This window comes from Aedes albopictus, chromosome 2 (assembly GCF_035046485.1).
Source record: "Aedes albopictus strain Foshan chromosome 2, AalbF5, whole genome shotgun sequence".
Lineage (NCBI taxonomy): Eukaryota > Metazoa > Arthropoda > Insecta > Diptera > Culicidae > Aedes > Aedes albopictus.
Window position 1 is genome coordinate 46,644,575 of NC_085137.1, and position 25,802 is coordinate 46,670,376.

At 39.6% G+C, this 25,802-nt stretch overlaps 3 protein-coding genes across 3 annotated transcripts in view; all 3 read left to right on the plus strand.

Annotated features, from left to right (window-relative positions):
• The window catches only part of LOC109621337 (NADPH oxidase 5), a 411,936-nt gene that overhangs the window by 264,368 nt on the left and 121,766 nt on the right, over positions 1 to 25,802 (plus strand). The gene's annotated exons all lie outside the window — the stretch shown is intronic.
• LOC134288901 (uncharacterized) lies at positions 1,961 to 4,076 on the plus strand. The gene has a single exon (XM_062854832.1). It carries the CDS (start codon positions 3,145 to 3,147, stop codon positions 4,009 to 4,011), a length of 867 nt encoding a protein of 288 aa, XP_062710816.1. The 5' UTR covers positions 1,961 to 3,144; the 3' UTR covers positions 4,012 to 4,076.
• Positions 21,302 to 22,951, plus strand: LOC109621335 (carboxypeptidase B1). The gene is made up of 3 exons (XM_020075365.3): positions 21,302 to 21,455; positions 21,536 to 21,745; positions 21,813 to 22,951. The coding sequence occupies exons 1-3, from the start codon at positions 21,376 to 21,378 to the stop codon at positions 22,765 to 22,767; spliced, it is 1,245 nt and encodes a 414-aa protein (XP_019930924.2). The 5' UTR covers positions 21,302 to 21,375; the 3' UTR covers positions 22,768 to 22,951.

A 25,802-nucleotide genomic window follows, 5' to 3' on the forward strand; every position in this document is an offset into this window, starting at 1 on the left:
CTAGAAGAAATTGTCAAATGAATTTTTATTTAAATTATAGAAACGATTTATAAAAGAAATTCTGATGGAGTTTTCGAAGGAATTGGTGAAGAAATACCTAATAGAATGAATAATAAAAGTAAAAAAATCGACGAAAATCCAAAAAAAAGTAGAATGACTTGCCGAAGACACTTCCAAAAAAAAATTTAGGAAATTACCATAGTCAATGTCGAATGAATTACCAAAGGCTTAACTAGAAGAATTCCAAAAGGATTTTCCTGAAGAGTAATTGAAGAATTTTAAAAAGCAAATATCAATAGAATTGCTAACATTAACAAAACATCGCTTGAAAGACTACTTGAAATTGGCGAAAGAACTCTCGAGAAAACAATTCAAAGGATTTACCAATGAAATATAAAAAAAGCCAAATAAATTCCTAGTGGAATTGCCGAAGAAAATTCAAAAGTAATTTCAAATGAAAATTTCAAAGGATGCGTTAAAGGTGTTTAGTATTAAATCCAGACATATTACCAAATAAATTCTTAAAGAAATTGTCAAAGGAATTTGTCATATTCAAAGGAATTAAGGTACCCCGGGGCAAGTGAGAATCGGGGGCAAGTGAGACCTGTAGCTAGTATTTTTTTTATTATTTATTTTTAAGACTAACATTCTTCATGGAAAACATAGGTATCACACCTACGGATACTTTGAATACAAAAAATGTTATTGTTTCAACCATAAAGAGACCATATACGTTATTGTTGTTCATATGCAATTTTCAATTCACTAGGTGAGATTGACGTGCTCTACTACATTCGTCGTTTAAAAATAGATTTGTTATTCTACAAATACTTTTTTTGTTTCAGTATAGTATTTGGAGTTCCTGCAAATAATTTCAAGCGAAAAACCTGTATTTCATTTTGATTTATTACCTTTATAATTTATTACCTTTATAATTTATTTATTGATAAAACCTTGGGTAAAAAAAATCTAAAAGCATTTTTTTTATGTTTTTCTCTAAATATCTTCCATTATTTTTCCACTTAACGCTGCATAGTGCATTCTTCTGAGCATTCAGGAATCGTCCATATAAAATTTAGATACGGAAATGGCCTTTTAAAAATTCATGATTAATAAAACATTATTTATTGATCATAAGATTATGTAAGGGAGAAAATATTACTGAAAATCTCGAAACCCCAGATTTACTATTGGCGAGATTCATCAACTATATAATAAAGAGACCAAGTTTCGAAATCTTTTGTCTCTTCACTTTACGGCGCTCTTTTTGTATAAAAAAATCAATTTATTTTGTATGAGCTGCTAGAGTTGATTGAAGTTTTTTCCCCAGCGATTTCTTATGCGTTACGTAATTTATGCATGATACCATAAACCTCCTCTTATTTTAATCTCTAAACATAGTCATTCATATAAGAGATTTATGATTTATGTTATCTTATTTGTTGCAACTTATATTAAGCCCTTTGAACAAAAACTCTGAATAGGTCCCACTTGCCCCGTGAAACGCAGTAAATGAAGATATGCTACACTTTTCATTATATGCATAATATATGGAATGTAAAAAAAAATTGAAACAGTTTTAATGCACGTTAATAAGTACAAATGGTCGGTGTTCAGTCAGAGTGGACTACGCGGTTTTTTGCACAGGTAAAGATAAGCGAAGGAATTCGATAATTCTGAACTTTTCAACGTTTCTTTGATGCAGATAGGTCATTACATATATGAACTATAGTTTTTCAGAAAACAATGCGCTAGATTTGATATCCCAAGTGCTTGCAGGAGATTTCCCCAAAATCATTGAAAAACAGATGGTCCGGTCTGACTTAACGCCGACCAAATATACCAAAAACGTCTTTTGGGTTCATTGGAATTATTGAAAAATTTGTGTTCTGAAATTTTTGGCATGACGAAACCAAATTAGCATTTTTTTAGGTCCCACTTGCCCCGGGGTACCTTACTGAAAGATTTCTAAAAGAAGTCCAAATAAAATAATTTGCAAAACAATTTCCAAATAAATTTCCGGGAATACTCCCTGAGGAATTACCGGAACAATGTTTTTCCGAAAACACAAATTTCTTATTTTATATTATAACATAGAATCAGAATCCCGAAGAGAAAAATCGAATGTTGTGGTCAAACCAAAAATGCAAATATGTATCCTGATTTCATAGCTTCAATAATTTATAACTCATATAATGCACAAAGCTTATTCAGCTTATTAGACGCAGTGGCTTAATTTCCACAACAGGAGAGGAAAAAAAGACGCTAACAATTGTTCTTTAAAACTATTTTATAAGGGTTGTTATCATGCAATAAACAAAAGGGATGTCACGATGAATACAAGTAACACGCAAATTTATGGATATTTTATAGTTTAAGAGATTTACACTTCTAATAATTGCTCTGAAAATGTATTCCTAATCAATGTATTCAATCCACAAAACAAAGGGGTGGTGATGATTGAAAAGCTCAAACTGAATATACAAATTCCATGTATTATACGTAACCAAGTTATCAAGTTCTCAAACCTCACATGGCGGGGAAAGTGTTAAGTTAGTACAACGGTTCGGATTTTAAAATGAAAATGTCCTTTAAAATATAGCGCGTTTAAATTTTCAGGCTAATTTGTCCCGTGACGCAGTATATCATTGTACTTAGAAATTGAGGATGGATCGGTGTTTCTTTATACAAAAAAAAAGCAAAATAACCTGGAAGCCACTGAAACTGGCACCCCCAGGCACCCCCTAGGAAAAAATCCTAGATACGCCAATGCCAGGAAAGCTGTTTTCGTCCATGATTCTCCATATTTCTGCGCGGTCGGTACTTTCGTATGCCGCTTTGAAGTCGATGAACAGGTGATGCGTTGGGACCTGGTATTCACGGCATTTCTGGAGGATTTACCGTACGGTGAAGATATGATCCGTTGTCGACCGACCGTCGACCAAGCCGGCTTGCTAACTTCCCACGAACTCATTCGTTTTAGGTGACAGACGACGGGAGATGATCTGGGATAGCACCTTGTAGGCAGCATTCAAAATAGTCAACAGTTGACAAGCGCCCTTCATTCGCGACAGACATTCCTTCTCAACGCTCTCGTGCGTCAGTTTCTCTTTCTGTTGCGAATAAATTTTGCATCGCTGCAAGATGTCTTCGCACAGAAAAAATACCCTAGTCGTGGACTTCGGCGTATTACCGAAGCGACCCGGCTTACAACAAGTGGAAAAATTCCTTAAGGATTTCATCAAAGTTGACCTGGCTGATGTGAGGAACATCCAGCTCCACAACATCAAAAACTCTTTGTTCATTGAGATGAACGATGCAGGCGTAGCCCCACGGCTCCAAAGGCAGCACCACCTCCAGCACTATTTCACGATCGAAGGAATGAGATATTACATTCCAGTATACGTGGATGGTCCCACTACTACTGTCCGAGTCCACGATCTGCCACCTCAAATGGACAACGATGTTATCTCCGACCATTTGCAGCAGTACGGGAAAGTGATCTCCATACAAAATGAAGTGTGGAAGAACTATTTCTCGGGGATACCGAACGGCGTGAGAATTGTTCGTATGCGGTTGGATAAAGCAATACCATCGCATATTGTGGTAAACAGCCATAGCACATACGTTAGTTGTGCGAACAAAAGCAATCAAACGACGGCTCGCGGCACCAAGAAGCAGCCACACACAACACCATCCGACTTGGCTCATGAACACGATACCGACCAGATCAACAACGACATCGAAGACAACGAACTACCGTCCGCGGCGACTCAAATTGAAAGCGACGATGACCACAGCGACGACGAGAATGCCAACAACAACGACCACGGATGGAAGAACGAGAACGGTGGAACGACAGAAAGTACCGATAATGATTCAGCGAAGCGGCGGTTGTCAACCGAGTCGAATGGAACAAAGGAAGAAAATACAGCAAAACGATCATGCAATCAGTGCACCCAGAAATCTGATCCAGAATGGAAAATGATCACAAGATCGAAGAAAAAGTGACGTTGTAAATATTAATATTTTACGACACGAATGCACCTTCGGTGTAAAGTGTCGCTAATTAAAGTAAATAAATAAATAAAATTCAAAATAGTGATCGTCCTGAAGTTCTCACATTCCAAATGGTTGCCTTTCTTGTGAATGGAGCACCTTCCACTCCTCCGGTTGCTGTTCGGTTTCCAAGATCTTGACTATCAGCCGAAGCAGACAGGTGGTCAACTTTTCTGGGCCCATCTTGATGAGTTCAGCTGCAATACCATCCTTACCAGCTGCTATGTTGGTTTTGAGCTGGTGAATGGCATCCTTAACTTCCCTCAGCGTGGGAGTTGATTCATTTCCATCCTCCGCTGCACTGGAGTCGTCGTTTCCTCCGTTGCCGTGGTCTCCCATGCCTACGTACTCCACGTAATTCAGGTGCTGATCGAAGTGCTGCTTCCATCTTTCGATCGTCAAGATGCCTCCGTCTTTATCCCTGCATATTTCGGCTCGCGGCACTAAGCCGTATCAGGATGCGTTGAGCTTCTGATAGAACTTCCGTGTTTCTTAGGAATGGCACAGCAGTTCCATTTCTTCGCATTCCGCTTCTTCCGCTTCCCTTGCTGCAGCATTACCGCCCTCGCTGCGTTCTTTTCCTTCAAAACCGTTCTGCACTCTTCGTCGAACTATTCGTTCCGTACATCAACAAAGCTATCCATGAAAATATTTGACACTTCACAGGTCATTTTGACAGACCACACAAAATATGCAAGATAAAGACAGATCATATATTCTACTTTATCGCTCTTGTTTTCGTCCTTTTCATGGTCATATTACATCTGTCAAAATGGCCTGAGAGTTGTCAGTCATTTTGAGGTTAGCTTTGTTGGTGTAATAAAGAATGGTTTCGAGAGTAAACCGCGTCTGAGTTTATTCGCACCCGCCTGCTTCGTGAGTACGAAGCAAAACGAACTCAAAAACACTAACGCGTTCCTCTAGAATTCCTTTGTATTCATTAAGAATTTCATCAGGAATTCCTTCCAGAGTTTTTCGGGAATTCATCCAGAAGCCCCTTCGAAATTCCCCCTAGAGATCTTCGGGAAGTTCGATGAGAATTCCTCCAAAAGTTCCTCCCCAGGAAATCCTCGGGAATTTTCGAGAAGCTCCTAGAGAAGCTCCAAGGGAAGATCCTTAAGAACTTCTTCTAGAGATCCTCGGGAAGTTCTACGGGACTTCCTCCAGGAGTTGTTCGAAAGAAATCCTCGGGAATTTCCGGAAAGCTTCTGGAGTAATTTCCAGAGAACCTGGAGGAATTGCCGAGGAACTGGAAAAAAATCTCGAATAACTCCTGTCGAAACTTTCGTAGAATTATTGGAGGAATGTTTGAGAAACTCCTGGAAAATATCCCCAAAAAAAAAGTGCAATTTACACAGAACTCCTGCAGAAATTCCCGAGGAACTCAAATCGGAATTTTCGAAGAACTCCTGAAATAATTCTTGGGTGCTCCTGGTGGAACTCCCTAGGAACTCCGGGAAATTTCTGTAGTCTGATGTAGTAAATTCTAGTAAATCGTGGAGGAATCCCCAAGCACGTTTTAAGGAAAGTACTGGAGGAATTTCCTGGAAACTCCTGGAGGGTTTCACGAATATTTTCTGGATGAATTACCGAGGAACACCTGGAGGAATGTCCGGAAAATTCCTGGAGGGAATCCTGAGGATCTCTGGGAGAACTTTCTTCTTGAGGTAGTAGTTTCCGATGAGCTCCAGGAAGAATTCCCTTGGATCTTCTGGATTCTCAAGGAACTCCTGTAGGGATTGTATGTCATTCCCCAGAAACCCATTCCCCAGAACGACATTCCCCAGAATAATCCAATCCCCAGAAATCCATTCCTCAGAATGGGACATTTCCCAGAAAACTATTTCCCAGAATGGGACATTCCCCAGAAAAAATATAAAAACCAGTATTTTTAAGGGATTTTAGGTGAAATGTTAGTTTTCAGAGCTCTAGGTCATTCGATCGAACACCAGAAGAAGACCAGTACACTTCAGCGTGTATATATCACTTATACATCCTCAAAAATTAAATATCATAAAATGAGATCACTTTCAGACGAAAAAGGAGTAGGTACTTCAAGAGGTACTTACTGTAGATCCAACAATTTTGAGTTAAAAAAAGTGCGGCAGCCTTTTCCCAGAAGAAGGGTGTATTTTTGTAAGACTGTAACCCACAGGATCCCAACCGTTGGGCCGCAGCCCCCTGGGGGGCCGTGAAGCCTGTCCAAGGGGACCGCGATGGTGCCAAAAAAAATGTAAACTTTCATTCTATTTTGTGCAAATTATACAAATTTTTAATTTTGAATACCGCTACCCCCAAAAACTACAATTTGAGGAATAAATTTAAAAGTATAAAAAGCTTTCAAAGGAAAATTTTTCAGCTACGACTCAGATTGAATGTACATGACATCATTATTTACGAAATGTGAGTGTCGAATAAAAAAAACGTGTCATTGATCGTCGAAAATCCCACCCACAGTAAATTTAATTCATATTTTTTTCAAAAATTTTCATTGGGCCCCAGATGTTTTAACAATTCTCAAAAGGGGTCGCTACTTCAAAAAGGTTGGGAACCCCTGATGTAACCATTATGTCAGTCATTCTATCAGTAAATTCAACAGTAATTTCAAACAAGTCAAATGAAAAAAAAAAAAAGCTCAACGCGATTTATCAGATAATTGTCTACGTTCCAAAATAGCCCGAAAGAACAGCATAATAATTGAAGAAGGGAAATTTCCTATGAAAAGGTCAGCCAATCTTCCGGCCGCACCTTTGAATGGCGGTTTATGCAGTACTACTATCGTAAGGGTAAAAGTTTTTGTTTGAAATTACCTTAAGTAGGTACCAGTGCAATGAAACAAGCAAAAAAAATGCTGGACCATTTTGCCGGATATTAACCTTCCGTCAGTCGCGCGGTTGGCTATTACCGTCAGCACCCCGCCAATGCTGAGAAACTAAATGGTTAAAAGGTCGAGAGGTCGCTTGTCTAAAAATGCAGTTTTGACCAATCGGAGATAAAACAGGCAATTATAAGATGAAGAAAACATTTTAGATTTAAAGTGTTGCTGTATGTTCGCCAAACAACTTCATTTCAGTTTTAGATGAAGCCACTCCTCGATTTTGCACTTCATGACGGTTTGCGCTGAAAATTTGATCAAATTGTTAACCACCGGTAATTTGGTGCTCCAGTAAATTGATGATGTTTCTTGGTTATTTCTTTACCTTAGCTTGAAATAATAGCCTACCATAGAAAAGAAGGAGAAATCTTCTATACAATAAGCAGTTTGCCCGCCAATAAACTACATAACACTGCACCTCGAATGAACAGCCTTTGATAATAAGAATGAACAATCCCTGATATAAAATTTAGCAGCTTGACCGTCAAAACACTATTCAACAATTAAACTAGAAAGAACAGCCTATTTAAAAAAGAAGGTGAATTCTCAGATGAAGTTAGCAGCTAGGCCACCAATCAATTCTGTAATGGTATATGTAGACAAATACCAATGCAACTACCTGCTTAGTAACTACTCAATCTATCTCCAACTTGATTTTTGCCCAAATGACCTTCGGTCTAATGACTGGATGCCATCAAAACATTAGACCTCAACGATTTCCTTTACCTCCCAGACAATGACAGTTAATTTAACCGCCATACCCCTAATATCCGCTGTGTCTTTCTCAAACTTGATGCCGATATTTGAAAAAAAAACAGAAAAAATTATGGGGAATGTCTAATTCTGGGGAACGGCATTCTGGGGAACGGCATTCTGGGGGATGGGATTCTGGGAAATGACCTACAACCCCTGTAGGTATCTACGAGGAACTCCTGGAGGAATTTCCAAGGCACTCCATGAGGAATTCCCGTGGAACTCTAAAAGTAGTTCCTGATTATCTTGTGGAGGAATTCCCGTGGAACTTCTGGAGGAGTTTCCGGAAAGCTTCAGGAGGAATTTCTGAGAAACTCCTGGAAAAAGTCCCGAGCAACTCGTGGAGGAAACCCCGAGGGTCTTTTGGAGGAATTATTATAGTTATTAAAGATCTCCTGGAGCTATTCTGGCGGAACTTCTGGAGCAAGTTCTGGAAAACTCCTTGAAAAAATCCCGAGAAACTCCGGGAGGAATTCCCGAGGATCTCCAGGAGGAATTTCCCACAAACTCCTGGAGTTATTCCTGAAGAACTCAAGGAGGAACTCTCGTGTAACTCTGGAGGAAATTCCCGAAGAACTACTGAAAGAATTCTCGGTAATCTCCTGGAGGAATTCCCGTGGAACTCCTGGAGAAAAATACGGGATTTTTTTGTAGTCTGATGTAGCAATTTCTAGGAAAACCGTGGAAAAATCCCCAAGGACTTTTGGAGAAATTGACTGGAAACTCATATGGGAATTGCCTGGGAACTCTTGAAGGAATGCGTGAAGAGCTCCAAGACTTATTCTTGGGGAATTCCAATAGGACTTCCCGGCGAACTAAAGAAATTCTCGGGAAGCTCCTGGAGAAACGAATTTCTGTGGAAATTGTGAGAAATTCTCAGAGTAATTCCAGAAATGTCCACAGGAACTCTTGGGGAATTCCTGGAGAAAATTTTAGAATAAATTCTAGAATAAATAAAGAAGATGTGTCCCAGGAGGAACTCTGAGAGAAATACAGGAGAGAACACTGACGGAGCTCCTCCCAGAATAAACGCATAGAAGAATCTCAAAAAGAACTCCCCAAGTAACATAACTAGCTGAATAACAGCTTCCTAAGCTAAAGTTTGCTTAAGAGTAGTTTGTTCCACTCTTGTACAGCAAAAATGTTTGTTGGGTCTTAATTTCATTGAAAACTTCACCATATCGACATAAATGAACATTTTCTAAGTAAAAAGAAAATCGTGTTAAGTATTGTTCCTTTGAATTCCACTAAGAATTTGCATCCTTTGACAGATACGTATTTCGACCTCAACTGTAAGGTCGTCTTCCGTGTCTTGTACTTGAGTCGAGTCAAGCTCTCGACAATTAAAAATAACTTCCTCTCCCGCTTTGACATACATGTGCACAACAGTGTATGTGTTAGATGTTCATCTAATCCCATCCGAAGGAGGTTTGGATTGTGAAAAGAGGATAACCATGTGCAATTGTTGAATCGAGTTCAGTTCTAGGCCTACTGGCGACGGAGATAGTCGAGTGACTCCGTAGCTTGAAGGAATAGATCTTCGAAGCACCCTTTCTAGCGAATTGGGAGTCGTGAGTTCGAGTCTCACCGGAGTACGTGGATTTCTTTTCATAATTTCAAATCTCAATTTGTGCACATGGATTTCAAAGCATTTTCAACAGTGAAATTATATGACATACCTAAAAATTAGATCCGCGATGAAAAATACTCTCGGTTTATTTTTTCCCAAAATTCCTTCAAATATCCCCAAATATCTTCGAAGACATCATTTCAATCCAACAAACTGTTTTCAAGTGATATTTTTTAAGAAGAAGAAGAAGAAAATTAGGCGTTTCCATACACCCTTTTAAAAGATAGGTGAGGAAAAGTTGTTATATGCCGATGCAAAAGTAAATTATTCGAGAAATCCAGCGCATGAACAAAATCTCATTCAAATTGAAAACTATCGAGTCAAAAATCGCAATTTATCTGTGTTTTGGGCTGGAAATGCTCATTGTATATATCCCGGGATTCCCGTGGTTGTCGGAATTTCTAAATTTATATCCCGGAATTCTGGAAATCTTGAAATTACCCCGATCCCGGGACGCCCTGGGATAGACACTCTACTGCGAACGAAGACAAAACTCGCATTGTACGATACTCCGATTCTTCCGATCGCTGGACGTGTACGCTGATAGAAGTTGATCGGAGACCCTTTGGAGTCTTCGAAAGTTAAGTGCTGCGAAGAATAATTGGCGGTAAACTGGAGGACGCCATCTGGCGGCGTCGCATAAACTATTAATTCTACCAAGTATTCAAAGAGGTGGATTTCACTATATCCGAATAAAACTTGGCAAGTTGAGGTGGGCTGGGTACGTAGCTCGTGTACCGGAGGAACGATAAGCATTCATTCATTCAGATTCATTCGACGTAGGCTCACTGCTACGAGTCAATAAGTCGTCAAACGAACAATGTTTTTTTTTTTAATTCAAATTGTGTTGCATAAGAATTCTTTCTTTCTCCTCTATCTCCTATTCTGGGCGGAATGTTCCCACTGGGGCAAAACCTGCTTCTCAACTGAGTGTTCTATGTGCACTTCCACATTTATTGACAAGAATCAAAGATTTTTAAGTTAATTTATTATATTTGCTAGAATCTTCCTCTGCCAGAGACTCTTTACAAAAAGTTTCTGGACCAACCGAAAGTTGCTGTACGGTTTAAACTTTTCCTCCAAGAACAAGCAACTACTCGTGTAGTTTCTCTTGCGCCAAATTGCTTCATTGCTATCATTGATCAGAACCGCATCCGGTCCCGTCATGAAGCGCACTCACACGCACGTTCCCAGCACGCAATTCAATTTGTCAATTTCGATTGGCCCCATACATATCCCCCCATGGATCGCAGTGCCATCCACACCACACCACCCGTTTGGCTCGAGGTTACTTCTTCTCCCTACTTTTGAATGGGAGAAAAATTAATATTGAAATTAATACAAGACATTTCACATTCGTAAACCATGCGCTTGCATCCAGAGCCGTTGTGCATTGTAGCCAGGGTTGTGTGTCCCTTTGTCGGGGTAAAGCAGCGCGGAACCAAGTGCACTTTGGGGAAAATGATTTATGATGATGACTTGGGGTATTCATTTAAATACCTGATCCAGTGGAGATTCTGTGCGCGCGGGTCCTCAGGGTTCACCCATTTATTTAATCTTATGGCGTTGTTCGACTGTGGGGCCATCCAGTGCAGCGCCTGAAATGCAATCTCGTTTCCGAAAAGTACATTCGGGCTCGATGTTTCTACACTAACGTACTCTGGGGGATAAGGATTACCGTCGTCTCTGGAGAAGGATCATAAATTAAATCGGCAAACCCGCCTTCGCATTCTGGATCCAATTTCGGACGGACATCTGGAGGACCCGATTTTGTCGAATGAACTTTGTGCTGCTCCAGCAGCTTGTGGCGAAAACAATTTATGTGAGATTAATAACCATCTCCCAAGTGTCCCTACACTAGACTGTCCCAAAAAAAATCGATGTTCGAAAAGTCAAGGTGCTCAACCCTTAAATGGAAGATATGCATATTTAAAGCATTTTTGTAGAACATTTCGATTTTCTAAAAAATCATTTAGAGGTTCCGCTAGGGCGATTTTTGAAAAATGGCCTTTTTTCATGTAAAGTCTCAAAAAAAATCATTTTTTGTAATATTTTTTCAGCTTCTGAATTTTTTCAATATTTTTGTATTTTTCTATGGACCTCTAGGCATTCTTGAAGAGGATAAGTTTTTGAAAGATTGTATTTATATTGACGGCAGAACCATTTTTGTGCTGATAAAAGGACTATTTTTTGAGAATTTTTCATCTGAATTTAAGAAAAAAGTACATGCACGATTTTTTATTTTCAATTTTTAAAGTTTTATCTGATAGTACTATTTGTATGCGTCATTTCTCTAAAAAAAGATTTAAAATATCTTGTCTAGAAGCTGAGATATTAGGATTTTAGTAAATAGACAATATTTCAAATTTTTGCAAAACTTTGTATATTTAAAATATTGTAAGGTTTTTGTGACACTCCAATGTACGTATATTAAAAGAAGTTAAAAAAAAAACAGTTTTTCTTGTTGTATGGTCAAGCTAATTTCAACATGGATCTTTTATTGTGGGCTGATTGGCAGTAGATTCATGCAGAGCTTTTATCTGAATAACTACAAATATGACGGGTATCGTGGTTACTGGTAGCAACGCATTTAGTTCGAGATTACGTCGTGGATTTCCCGACTACTGCGCCCATTTTTTCTGAAACAGGAACTACCATTCCATGCAGAGATTATATAACATCTGATAAAAAAAAATCATAGTTAAGTTATGATTTTTACTGAAGTCTTGAACTTGAAATGTAATGGACAATTTGGTATGACACTCGGCAACGGGGGTGCATAGTTAATCGGAAAAACGCCGATTGTCATACTAAATTGCCAACTTTGAGATGGTTTAACTATATTTCCTTTGATGAATTACACACAAATTTTGATACGAAACCGACACGATGAAGAATTTTGCGTATAAAAAATACAAAACATTTCTGATCACATGTGTGGGCGTAAGTGCAAAACTGATCGAACAGCAACACACGTGTAAATCAAAAGACTGCCGTTGTCCGATCACTCTGACACATTTTGGTTGCCCTATCGTGCCTAAGCTTGTGATCAGACACGATTTGTATTTCGTATATGCAAAATTCAGCATATTTGCAATTTCGTGTCAAAATATTAGCTCAATTCATCAAAGAAATAAACGTTTAGCAATCATAAGATCGCGTATTTCCTCGAAAGCCTATTATTGTCTATTATTTTCTAAGTTTTTTAAAATCAGTCTTGACTTAACTTAGTTATTTTTTATTGATTTCATCACTATTATGGTATCTCTGCATGGGATGGTTTTTGCAACTTCAACTTGTCGAGAGTACAACGACATAATATCGAAGTAAATGCCTTGCTACCCGTCATTGTTGTAGTTATTCAGATAAAAGCTCTTCGTGAATCTACTACCAATCACACCAGAATAAAAGATCCATGTTTAAACTAGCTTGACCATCCAATAAGGAAATCCGTTTTTTAAGCCTAACTTGTTTTAATTTACGTACATTGGAGTGTCACAAAGACCTTACAATATTTCAAATATACAAAGTTTTGCAAAAATTTGAAATATTGTACATTTACTAAAATCCTTATATCTCAGCTTCTAGACAAGATATTTTAAATCTTTTTTTAGAGAAATGACGCATACAAATAGTACTATCAGATAAAACTTTAAAAATTAAAAATAAAAAATCGTGCATGTATTTTTTTTTTTCAAATTTAGATGAAAAATTCTCTAAAAATAGTCCTTTTATCAGCACAAAAACGGTTCTGCTGTCAATATAAATACAATATTTCAAAAACTTATCCCCTTCAAGAATGCCTAGAAATCCATAGAAAAATACAAAAACATTGAAAAACTTCAGAAGTTGAAAAAATATTACGAAAAAATGATTTTTTTGAGACTTTTCATGAAAAAAGGCCATTTTTCAAAAATCGCCCTAGCGGAACCTCTAAATGATTCTTTAGAAAATCGAAATGTTCTACAAAAATGCTTCAAATATGCATATCTTTCATTTAAGGGTTGAGCACCTTGACTTTTCGAACATCGATTTTTTTTGGGACAGCCTACCCTACACTGAACTGGTAGGCTGTGTCCAGCCTACCAGCGGTCGACCAACCAGGGAGAAAGATTTATCGCCGTCACAGTCGATTAGTACCGATCCCACCAGCACTAGCTATCTCTGCCTGGTTGAGTGGTCGGCCACAGTCGTAATGATCTGAATCGGAATCGAAAAAATATACAGAGCGGCACGCCTTCGCCCGCATTTTGCGGGTTGTGCGACAATACTGAAAATGTCGGCTGATCTTTGCCGGCCTACGTCTCTCGTCGTCGCGTCGTCGTCGGTCGTATCGTAAACAAACCGTATCGAATTAATCCACAAAAGATTAACTGAATGCTATCCGAAGCATTAATCAAGATTAGCGTGATGGCCTCGTTTGTAAATCGTTTTGTAAATTTCCTTTTTCCAGATAGGGAATCGACGAGTGACAACTTGTTTGATCAAATTTGGGTGACACATAGTGAAATAATGTTCTCAGTGCGGTACCTTTATACAACAAACCTCTTCTGAGGTGTCCATGATTGCATAATTGAAGTGCGTGCAAAATATCCCATATTCTGCTCAAAGTTTTTCGAACAAACCGATTAATAATTCGAACTGTCATGCCATGTGACGCGTGGCATGCCTCGAGCATGTGTGCTTGTCAACAAACAGCCAGAGATTTCCCGATCAGAAAGGCATAACAAAAACGTAATACTTTTTCTTCTTCTTCTTCTTCTTTATGGTTCAACGTTCGCATTGGAACTTGGCCTGCCTCTCTTCAACTTAGTGATCTTAGAGCACATCCACAGTTATTAATTGATGGGCTTTCTTTGCCTGCCATTGCATGAGTTTGTACATTGTGTGGCAAGTATAATGCTACACTATGCCCATGGAGTCGAGAAAATTTTCCCAACCGGATCGGGAATCGAATCCGCCGTCTCCGGATTGGCGATCCATAGCCTTAACCACTAGGCTAACTGGGGACCTCGTAAAACACATGATTGGTTGATAGCTATATCAACGTATGCAGTATTTAGTTTATATGGTTATAACAAAAATAAATGTATGTTGATCGGATCATCTCATCACGTCAGCATTATAACAAATTTTCTTGGTGATTAGATGTTGCATGAAGAAGAAGAAAAAGAGCGATGATGTTTTGAAAAATCCCTTTCCCCATAACACAGGGGAAGATTTTAAAATGCCTCTATAAAATCTAAAACAAAATCTAATTAAAAACAGTTTGATGTACGGTGGTTAGACTTTTGACGGACTACAAATTAAATACCTTATCATGAAAAAATGTTAAATTTAAATTTATACGTTCAATATGTAGTCCAAAGTCTAACACCGTACATCAAACCGTTTCTAATTAGATTTTGTTTTAGATTTTATAGAAACATTTTAAAATCTTCCCCTGTGTTATAGGGATAGTGATTTTTCAAAACATCATCGCTCTTTTTTTCTTCTTCATGCAACATCAAATCACCAATAGTGTTCTAAAGGCTTTACAGAATGCACTCAAATGAGGGAAAGCGTGTTATTGGACGGATCCCTATCTAATGATACTGAATACCTAGAAAGTTTGGGTACTCAGCAAAGTAGTTCAAATGGTATATGGGTCTCAAATCGCGGAAAATTACACACCGAAATGTAAGGTAAAATTGATCACCGGGGCGAAATCACTCAAGCGGTTTTCCTTCCGATTACGCACACTTCTACATGCAGCACATGTTTGTCGTTCGAAAATTGCGTGATATCATAGCAGGCTATTTTATCCTTCACACTCAGTTTTAGTTCCCGAGCAAATCTCGGTTTCTGAATTTTAACCTGAATTTTAAACTCAGCAAACAAGGTGGTAGGTTGCTTGGCAACAAGGCGTGTTATACTGGTTCTCGGCATTTATGAGCTGAGATCTCATGAAAACATCTAACTTTTGTGAACCGAGATTTGGCATCCTAAATTGAGTGTGTTTATTTCAATAGGGCACTGCTTTGTTCTGATTTTGCAAGGAATTTTGACATTTCGTGGCCTTGTTGTTTACAAAATCTTAATAAGAGTAAAAAAGATGCCTAGCTATAGGGCACTGCATGCCGCGATTGCCAAGGAAAATTTACCTAACTCTTTGATGTTTCGTGGCCTTGCCCAAGCAACCAAAAGTTCGGATTCCACTTGAAGAACGAACACAGAAGTTCAAGTTTGGTTCTATTCCGGTTTCGTAGAACTTTATTCTCCAAAAAGTTACTCATGTATTGTTTATGAACTTGGAAGTACATGTACAAGCTTTGGACTTCTCTTCAAAACGACATTAAAGTAGAAAAGAGGTCCAGAAAAAAACTTACTTTGAACTTTTGAGCAGAGTTCAATTAAAATTTAACCGAACTCATGTTGAACTTTTGCGTACCTCTAAAGCTTAAATAAAGTTCAGTTGGACATATTCCAACAACTTGAAATGTTCCGTTTTGAACTTGTTTCGTACTTGTTTTGAACTTACTACTCAAAGTTCAGATGAATATTAACCGTACCAAAAGTGAACTTCACTTGAACTTCGGCGACAGCGGAGCTCGGGAGAAGTTCTCATTCAATTAAATCACTCGGAAATCGAGCTCAGCAGCCACAGCTTGTGTTAATTTCACAAGTACACTCAGAAATATATTTATTTGGAGAAGGTTTAAAATTTAATCAATTTTGTCATTCTCGAAGTTTACACATATCATAGTATAAGATGTATACTGAGTTGGTATACGAACTTATACTGAGTCAGTATTACATTGGATTATTTTTACCGACGTATTCGTGCAGTCCACAACGGTTTCAATAAAAACAAAAGGAATATTTATAAGATAATAATAAAATTTAATTTTCGTAGTCATCATTGCTAAAAGGTAAGAAATTATTAAACTTATTCCCCGACAACTCAGCGATGAAATGGTGAACACAATCCTACACCGCATTTTACTCGTTATTCCGTAGGAATCCGTGACAGAAAGTTGCCGTTCCTGCATCGGGCCGCACGGTTCATCTTGGATGGAGTTGGTGGTGGAGAAGATCGGCAAGTTGGGCGAAATAGTGGCGGCGGCGGCCGGAAGGATTCCCTTGCGGTTCCGATCGGAAAACAATCAGGTGGTGCTGCATTTCTACCTCCGGAATCAAGACGCCAAACATGATCGGTAAGATTACATCATCGAGGGTAGCCGAAACATCACCATCGGATGCGTAGAGAAACTCACATTTTCTGAGCACGTCTGAAGTAAAATGTTCAGTCGGAGGATCCCAAGTAACCGACAGGAAAAGTGGAAGGGAAGACACCTTCATACGAAGAAGCGGACAGTGCGCCGGAAAAAATGCTGCTGATGGAGTTCGTTATTGGTGGTCAACTTGCTTGGTTTCGGTGACGGGGACAACTAACATCTGTGAAACTGACCTCCGGAGACAACCAATCAATTATTTATTGTATTGTATGTAGTGAATGAAATCTTGATCTAAATTGTAAGTTTATTATTCGTCGTTTTCGTTTTTCTTCCAAAAACAAACAATTTCCAAGCATTCTAAACTAAATCCTGACTAATCTAGCTTAAATATAGTGAAGTTATACTCGCCAACGTATATGTGAAAGTTATACTTTGAGCGTATAACCTGCATATATACAAAGCCTGGGGTCAACCAGGCGAAATGTAATTAGAGTGGGATTTATACTATTTAGTTTTGATTTTCTTCTGAGTGTACTTTTTGTTTCACTACCGTCTTACCCCGCTGGTTCGACACGTTTTAATACAACACTTTTTAATTCGTACCCCGCTTATTCGACAAATGTCGAATTAAAAAGTGTTCAAATGTCACAGCGATGTACACTGTAAATGCAAAACAGTTTGATATTGCGCTTATACTCACACCCGCAGCAGCTCCTCTTACAGCCGCTAATTCCGGAAGTTCTGAGTCGGTGCTATTCGACACCCAAAGCGCCTGGCGACCAATTGGAATGAACTGGGGATGGCAACAATCGTAGAAAGAACGAGCTTTTCATCCGCACCGCCGCAATATCTGTTGAAATTATGTTTCATAACAAACCCGGAAATCAAAACAAAAACAAAAATAGAGTTGCCAAATGTCAATGACCATGGTGATGTAGGGTGACCAGTTTGTCGAATTAAAAGTTTACCCCGGTTATTCGACAACAGTCGGTGTCGTATTAGCGGGCTATACGGTATAGTATTTTAACGTACTTACTTGTAATCAACGCAAGGCATCCGTACACTGGGAAAAACATCTTCATTCCTTCTATGTGTCCGGGACATGGATTTTTGCAATGGGGGTAAACAAATGTTTTCCATTAGTGCGACTCATACTTTTGATGAGGCACCATACAGCAGCGACTCATACAATTTAGAGCACATACTATTCATGTGCTAATTTGCCTGCGTAATCGGGTATTGGTTGCATATACTTTGGATGTGGTTTGGCACATGGATATTTGCCATTAAGTTTGAGGCAATTTTCCTGAGTGTATTGTGTGCGCAAAGGCTGCCCCGCAGCGGACAACTGGTAGAACAGGATTTCGCCGGAGTTTTTTTTTCGGCTGCGGATAAGTCTTCCAGCTTTGCTGGACGTTTTCATCCCCGTCTCACTTGTCGCACCAGCGCGCCGGTAATTGACGTGATCGTAGCCACTGAAAACTTATAAACTTACTAATTTATTGCTTTGCACTGCGAACCACAACAAACTGAAAATGTCAAACTGTGTAAGTTTACAAGAAGTTCCACGTGAACTTCTTTCGAACTTTCGACTTCAAAAAGTATTCCAAGTTCACACGCGAACCTGATTGAGCTCTACTATATGATATCAGAACATGAGTAAAATCCCACAATGCCTAACAATACATACATGGAGTAGTGGTTAGGCACCGGCTTTCAACGAGGAGAACCCGAGTTCAAATCTCAGTAAGTAAAAAACATCAAACATTATTTCAAGGTATTAGTCAATTTGGATTCCACATGAGCTAATGTCTCTTAATAATAAATTACTTTTGAGGACTAATCCCATTTTTTTTTCTTCGAAGCTTATTTTTAAGTTGAATAGCGTTCCTTTCAGCGACACAAGTGTACTTTTTGTGAACTCAAGTTCGGTTAATTACCTAAAAAGTGAGCTGAATAGAATGCTATTCATCTTCCTTCGAATAGCTGATTAAGCCCAAACATGCTATTTTATCCGCTTTTGGTTGCTTGGGTGTTGTTTACGATTTGGACGATTTGGTTTTTGTCGGATCTCATGAATAGTGTGATTCTAGGTGTGATTACATTCAAAAATTGTGCTTTATCTGCGTGGAACAGTGCGCTGATTTATGACTTGCTGGGGGAATTCTGGAGAAAATCTGAGTTATGAGTTTTCAACGCAACTCTGGGGCGTTCCGATGGGAATGCCATGGTAAAAATTTCAGTTCTAGCGATAAGTCAAAGGGATTGCAATCAGAATTATGGTAGGATCCAAGCCTGATAAAATTGTGTTTCCGTCTACGATAGTAAGAATTGGAATGAATATCTTTATTCTCGAGACTTTCAGTCCGTTGCTGGTTCATCTCATAAGAGTAGAAATTGGATTTCTGCTGTGATTCTCACGCAAAAACTGTGGAAAATCTGGTGAAACTCTAGGGACAAGCTCGGGTTTGACTTTGAGGAAATTTTGGTGGGCATCCAAAAATGACGATTTTGGTGAGGGTTTTAGGAACTGCGGGAATATTGAACCCAATTCCCAATTTGGTGAGAAATTCCAATCGGAATTAAGTTGTAATTACGGTGGGCTAAGGAAAGGCTTGAATTCAATTTAAATTGATTTAACACTCTAGGAAATTAAAGGAATAATCTTGAAAGAGTTATTTTTTTCTTAATACTGCAAAATCATACATAATAATCACCCAGAACCTCACAGGAATATAGATTTGTTTTTGGAATAATCTATGATTTTTTCCCAAGGCTTATTTAGGATGCGTTCTGAAGTTCCCTCTGGTATTCTTCCGCAATTCTCAAAGTGGTTCCATCTGGGTTTCATCCAGAAGTTCTTCCCAGGACTTCTCCAGAGAATTCTTATGGGATTCCTTTAGAGATTTCTTCCAGGATTTCTCCTAAGATTCCTTCCGAGATTCCTCGAGAAGTTCCTTCAGAGATTTCATTCGGAGTTTCTTCTGAGATTCATGCAGGAGTTCCTTCCAAGATTCCTCTAGAAGCTTCTACAGAGTTGGAAGTTTTTTCAAGGATTCTCTCTCAGGGACTCGAGTAGGAATTCCCAGATAGTTGGTATTACTCCTGGAGTTATGCCTTGCAAAACTGCTGGGAAATATGCTGGACGAGTTGCTCAAGGAAGTCCTGTCGGAATTTTATAACAAAACTCATATCAGAATTCTGTGAAAGAAGCTCCTCTTGGTATCTGAAAAGGAACTTCTAGAGAAATCTCAGAAGAAACTCCTGAAAAAAATTTACAAAAGCAGATTGCCAAAAGCAACTTCTTGAGAAACCACAAAAAGAAGTTCTTTAGAAATACCAGGTTTCCTCCAGAATTTTCATCTGAGGTTCCATGAAAACATCTTTCTGCGATTTATTTCGGGATTCCCCTGGGAATTCCAGTATTCTCGCTAAAGTTCATCTAGAAGTTGTTTCATTGATTCCTTCAGGAGCTCCTTCTGAGATTCATCCAGAAGCTAAAATGAGCTTCCGTGGTTCCTCCAGTAGTTTCTTCTGAAACTTCACATGGTGTTTATTCAGGGATTCATACAAAAAACATTCCGGGATTCCACCAAGAAATTCTTAAGGGGTTCCTCCAGGAACTATAATTCTGGGATTCTTTCATGAGTTTCTTCAGGTTTTCTCAAGGAATTCGTTCTGGGATTTTCATCCAGGAAATGTTTCCGAAATTCTTCTGGAAAAATGTAATTGGATTCCTAAAAAAAACATTTCCAGAGGTATTTCTCCAGGAATGCCTATCAGGATACCTCAAGGAGTAATTTTTCGAATTTCTTCAGATTCTTCTACAATTTCTCCGGAAGCTCGTTTTGGATCTTTCAGGTGTTCTTTATGGAAATCCTCCAAGAATTTTCTTAAAGAATTTCTCCAGCAGTTCTAAATAGAATTCCTTCTGAGTTTCCTCCAATAGGCAAGCCAATAGTTCTACCTGAGAAGTACTCCTCATAATCCCAGAACGTAACTTCTGAAGACATTCCAATAAAAAAGGAATCTTTGACGACAATGTCGTGAAAGTTGCCACATTACACTAGTTTACAGCATTTTTGAACTCGGTAAGCTGATGATCATTTTCAGTGTAGAATCATGCCCTGAGTTCGAAAACGTGTAGGAAAAAAAACAGTAGAGCGTAATTTTTTTCGACTTTCCATACAAGGCAGTTATGACTTTAATTTTATTTTTGGTTAACTAGTGTTATTGTAGCAAATCCAGATGAAACAGAAGTCGCAGATCCAAGGGTCACATCTGAAACGTCAGATGTTTCCGAGAAGGAGAGGTTCTTGGCGACACATTTACACATTTTCCCTTATAGACCGTGTTAATAGCTGGAATTTGCGTTTGCAAATATCCTATCACTTTTTTGTACAAAAAATCTTTTGGGTAACACTGATAGGCGCGATGAACTTGGTCTTCAACCACGAGAAATGCAATCTCGTCGTCCATATGCCGAATGCCAAGGCATGAAGCTTTGCCTTGCAACGTCACAAGTCGTTTAAGAAACCATACCACACCGAATACTATCCTAACCCTAAGTCAACAAATACTAGCTGAAACTGCAAAACAAATGCACTGATGAAAAGTTCCACAAAAACAGATGTGACCAATAAAAATTAAACCGTCTGTGCTACTTAATTTCTAATGGCATACTTCAACATTGTACATACAAGAGCGACAAACAGTATGCAAACAATTAAATCAATCCACTTCATTAGTTTTGTTTATAAATTTTCCCAGTATAAATACTTCGCTTGACAACAAGTTGATTTCAGTTACTCCATTGTTCATCCAGCAAGTACACAGCAAAAATGATTATACAACACCTCCTGCATCCCATCTTGGCCGTTCTCTGTGTCCTAAGCTGCGTCAGTTCGAAACCGTACGATGGGTAAGTGTCGATACTACCAGAGCACAATCAGTGTCCCCCATAGCCGTCGCACTCACCAAATCATCTCTCCCCACTTGCAGTTACAAACTGTACGAAGTGCCCATCTCCACTGGCCACGAAGTCCAGCTTCTGCTATATCTTCAGCACCACCGTCCCAGTATCGACATTTGGGCCTTGAACAAGCTCGGTCCCAAGCGGATGCTTGTGCCGGCGAATTTGCAGAAAACGGTCGAACACTTCTTCAAGGACCAACACATCAACTACACCGTCAAGGTGGAAGATTTCGGAAAGTATGGCCTCGTGGTTGGTTGCGGTTGAGTTTCAATGTGTGTTGATCGTTTCGGGCTTTTGTTTTAGGAAGTATTCCGTGAGACAAGCGCCGTTGATGCAACTGGAGGATCCGACGTTCCTGAACAGCTATCCAACGTACGATGAGATCAACGACTATTTGGTTCAGCTTGCGACGGAGAACTTTGAGTGGATTCGGTTCCGTATCATTGGTTGGTCGGTGGAAGGTCGTCCGATCCGGGCGATCACAATCAATCCGGACAAACAGAGAACGATCATTGTGGACGCAGGGATCCATGCGCGGGAGTGGATTACCGTGTCTACCGCACTGTACTTGATCAAGAAACTGATTGAGGATAGCGATCAGTACAGGATTCTACATGAGTACAAATGGGTGATCGTGCCGTTGGTTAATCCCGATGGGTACATCTACTCGATGGAAACAGATCGTTACTGGAGGAAGAACAGAAGACGTCTGAGTGATAAGTGCGTTGGGGTTGATTTGAACAGGAATTTTGGATTCAGGTGGGATGTAGGAGCGTCGCTGTTCTCCGGTGAATGTCATCCAGGGTTCCGCGGCTATGCACCGTTTTCCGAACCGGAAAGTAGAGCTCTCAGAACAGTTTTCGACAACAATCCGGAAGCCGAGCTTTACATCAATTTGCACAGCTTTGGGGGTTATTTGATTTATCCGTGGAGCTATGAGAGTACTCCGGTGGCGAATGTCGGAGATTTCAAGCAAGTTGGAGTTGCGGCTGCGAGGGCCATGTGGCACTACAGTCACCAGGAGTATAAAGTGGGATCCAGTGCGGAAATTCTGCGCTATCAGGCCAGTGGAACCAGCATCGACTATGCGTACTCGGTTGGCATAGACTACCCATTTGCAATGGAGATCGCCGAGTTTGGCTATAGTGACTTCCAACCTCCAACGAATGCCATTGCTGACATCGTTAAGGAGTCGTTCGTTGGCATTAAGGAGCTCGTGTATGCAGTTCGAAAGCTTAAAACACAACAAAAAGGATAATTGAGAGATCATCCAACGCGGAATAGAGTTATCTTCAATTGACCATTTTGTAGTATTTTGTTCGATGGGACCCTGGCTTGAAGTGATGTGTTAATTTTTGCAGTGATCGAAAATGGTCATAAGAATCGCCAATAAATTATTTTAAATTCGTTGGATAAGTATTGAAATACACACCCAAAACATATGTCTTTTGTATTATTGGTAAATCAACGGAAACAATTTATTTTGGGTGGTTTAATACGCAGTTAAAATATTCAAATTTCACGCTGTTTTTGCTGCATGCCCCAACATGGTACTGCATGCATCCTTATCGCCTGCCACAAGTACACAGCTTGTTAAGTGTGAATGTTCAACGATCTCAATTCCTACGGTGTCCGCAGATTTTACTGCAGTCTCATCGCGTGGGCTGATCGCTGTTGGACCTCACGAAAAGTGTCCAATTGTCGAAAGGTTTAACCATCTGAAGAGCACCGTACCCGATATGGACTTAAGTATGTGTTTTTATTTTCAAGAGACTCCACTCGATACCCATTGGGAGCCCAGGAAGGTTGTCATCGAAAGAACTGAGCTAGCATTTTAGTTGGGGTCCAACGTTTTCGACGGAGTGGCGTGGCGTTTAATTGGCAGTCGAATTAATTGTTTTCCGCTGTTATAGCAAACCTACGTGGGGCGGTGCAGCCTGTCGATAATTATTGTTTTGGGCGATGAGGAAATACCAATGCGGCAGGTAGGAGGAGAGACAAGGAGGTGCCGAACAATCGCAAATGAGTCACTCTCTGCTGGGGTACAAATCGATGGTCACTGGTAGCTCAGGGCATTGTGTCACGATACGAGTTTAATGTGTGTGAGGTCAAATTAATAACCGACCTGCAGCGTCCAGGTTCCCCATACTCATCCGAGTTGAACGACTTCAGCAAGCGCCGGGAGCCCTTTATTAGTGGCTATTAAGGTTTAAGTATAATTATGGTCCATTTGGTTTGGTCAAAGTGATTGGTTTTTGAACACGTCAAACCTACTCAGGTGCGCAGTGGCGGCGGCAGCAGTCTCTGAAGACACTCAACTCTTGTGTGTTGTTTTATCGTGCAGTAAGCTGTTCACACTCTCCACAGGCCTATAGAGCTTCCTACGCCTAGAGACAGGGGCCAAGTTGTTTTCCTGCGCTGACGCTGTTGGGTTTGTCTTGTGGAGAACCCTTCGGAGTCATGTGTCGTGCGTGTGAGGGCTGAATGACCAGACCAGTGCCGCCACACACATAAATTTGACTGACATCTGACTCAAGCGCTGCTGTGCGTTTCATGCAGACTCATGCCTCTCACGGTGAGGCCATAAGGCTTCGGAGATCAAAGAAAGACATTTGTAATTACCACTTTGCTCAGTTGAGGTTCAGAGTGCGATTCCAGTGTGGAAATGGCTGACATTATGTGATTACTGTAGCTATCTTAATGTGCGGTGTCGGTTTGTTGTTACTGCTGCCCGTTATTGTGGACATTAATTGTCATAATAATGGTCAGTAGTCATAACGTTTGAGTGTTTACGTCCTTCTACGTGTAGACAGTGGAGTTGATTGTAAAATTGTAGAGTAGCATAAAATATTTTATCTGATTTAGGTCATATCCATTTGATAAAATAAACTGTGAAGGACGGTTTCGACAGGAAAATCAATTGACCATTCGGTAATGTTCGCTGACACCGGGCCATAAGTAACACTATGATGATGATGATCTTGGGCGGGTTAGTGGAATACCTATAAGTAAAAGAAAATCGCGTTAATGCATCATTTGATAGATTTTGACCTCGACTGTAGGGCCGTCTTCAGTGTCTCATTCTCATACTTGACTCTTTTTTAACACTAAGTAATTCTTGCTTGATGTGAACGTATGATGCAGATGTGTAAAGGGTGTCCCGACTCAAATTGCACCACGGAAAATACTGTATAACTTTTGATTGCCTGCCTCAAAATGGCCGATTTTTCAACCAGCAACAGTTTATTATGTGTAGATGATGCCATCAAAATTTCATCGGAATTAGCTTAGTAATGACGGCGATATATCTGATGCGAGGAATTTAGATTTTGGGAATCTTGTACAAACAAAGAATAAAAATAACAAATGTTTTACATATATATAACGCTTGAGTCAGAAATACTGAACCAATTACAATGATTTTTTTTTCTGTAGGTGGTGTATGTATATAAGAATATTGTATTAAAATTTGTTTCGATTTGTTTAAACGGATGAAAAGTTGTGGTCGTATATGTAGCCAAAGTTCGCAATATTCAAAATTGTTTTATTGTATTGTGACATTCAAAGTTTTCTAACTTTGAAAGTGTTAAGCCAAAATGGCTCAAAATTTAATTGAAAACATGTTATTATATTTGAATAACACTATCTGTACGAGACGTCGACACCGTCCGGCTCCTCGAATTTGGTGGGGCCTGGTTGCACCGGTTTCGCTGGCCAAGCGGACAATCTCACTGCACTTCAATTCGATACTTTTCGGCACTTGTTTTCGATTATTGTTCTTGTTTGTTTCGACACTGATTTCTTCGAGAAATCTCTAGGACACTCGACCGTGATCCTAAAGTTTCTTCTACAGGTTCGTCACTAAGTCCAAGTTCGTTACACAGTTCAACGTTCGTCACACAGTTCAGTCCAAAAGAGCGACACGATCACAAATCGGAACACTGCCCAAGGCTCGACACACAAATCTTCAAAAAAGGCCAATTAGGCAGTTTACTGCCCTGCATAGGCAAATTCACTCCACAACCGAACCGAGACTTCTTTCGATAAAAGCGGACAAATAAAACGCAGTTGTTTGCTCGACGAACTACACTAAACTGATCATGTATTTCTTTTTGTGGCCACAAAATTTCTACATGGAACTATATACATAAAGCGAGAGAGATTTTACATATGTATTTGCTTATTTACCGGTTTCGTATACACACAAACGATAGCTAGCTCGAAGACGATGATGCTCGATGACTGCCGACAGAGTGTGCGGTGCACGGCGACGACGACGACGGCGACGATGAT

Coding starts and splice junctions, on each gene's coding strand:
- LOC134288901 (XM_062854832.1), top strand. CDS start 3,145: ATGTCTTCGCACAGAAAAAATACCCTAGTCGTGGACTTCGGCGTATTA.
- LOC109621335 (XM_020075365.3), top strand. CDS start 21,376: ATGATTATACAACACCTCCTGCATCCCATCTTGGCCGTTCTCTGTGTC. Junction 21,456..21,535: donor AGTTCGAAACCGTACGATGG/GTAAGTGTCGAT, acceptor CCCCACTTGCAG/TTACAAACTGTACGAAGTGC. Junction 21,746..21,812: donor AAGGTGGAAGATTTCGGAAA/GTATGGCCTCGT, acceptor CTTTTGTTTTAG/GAAGTATTCCGTGAGACAAG.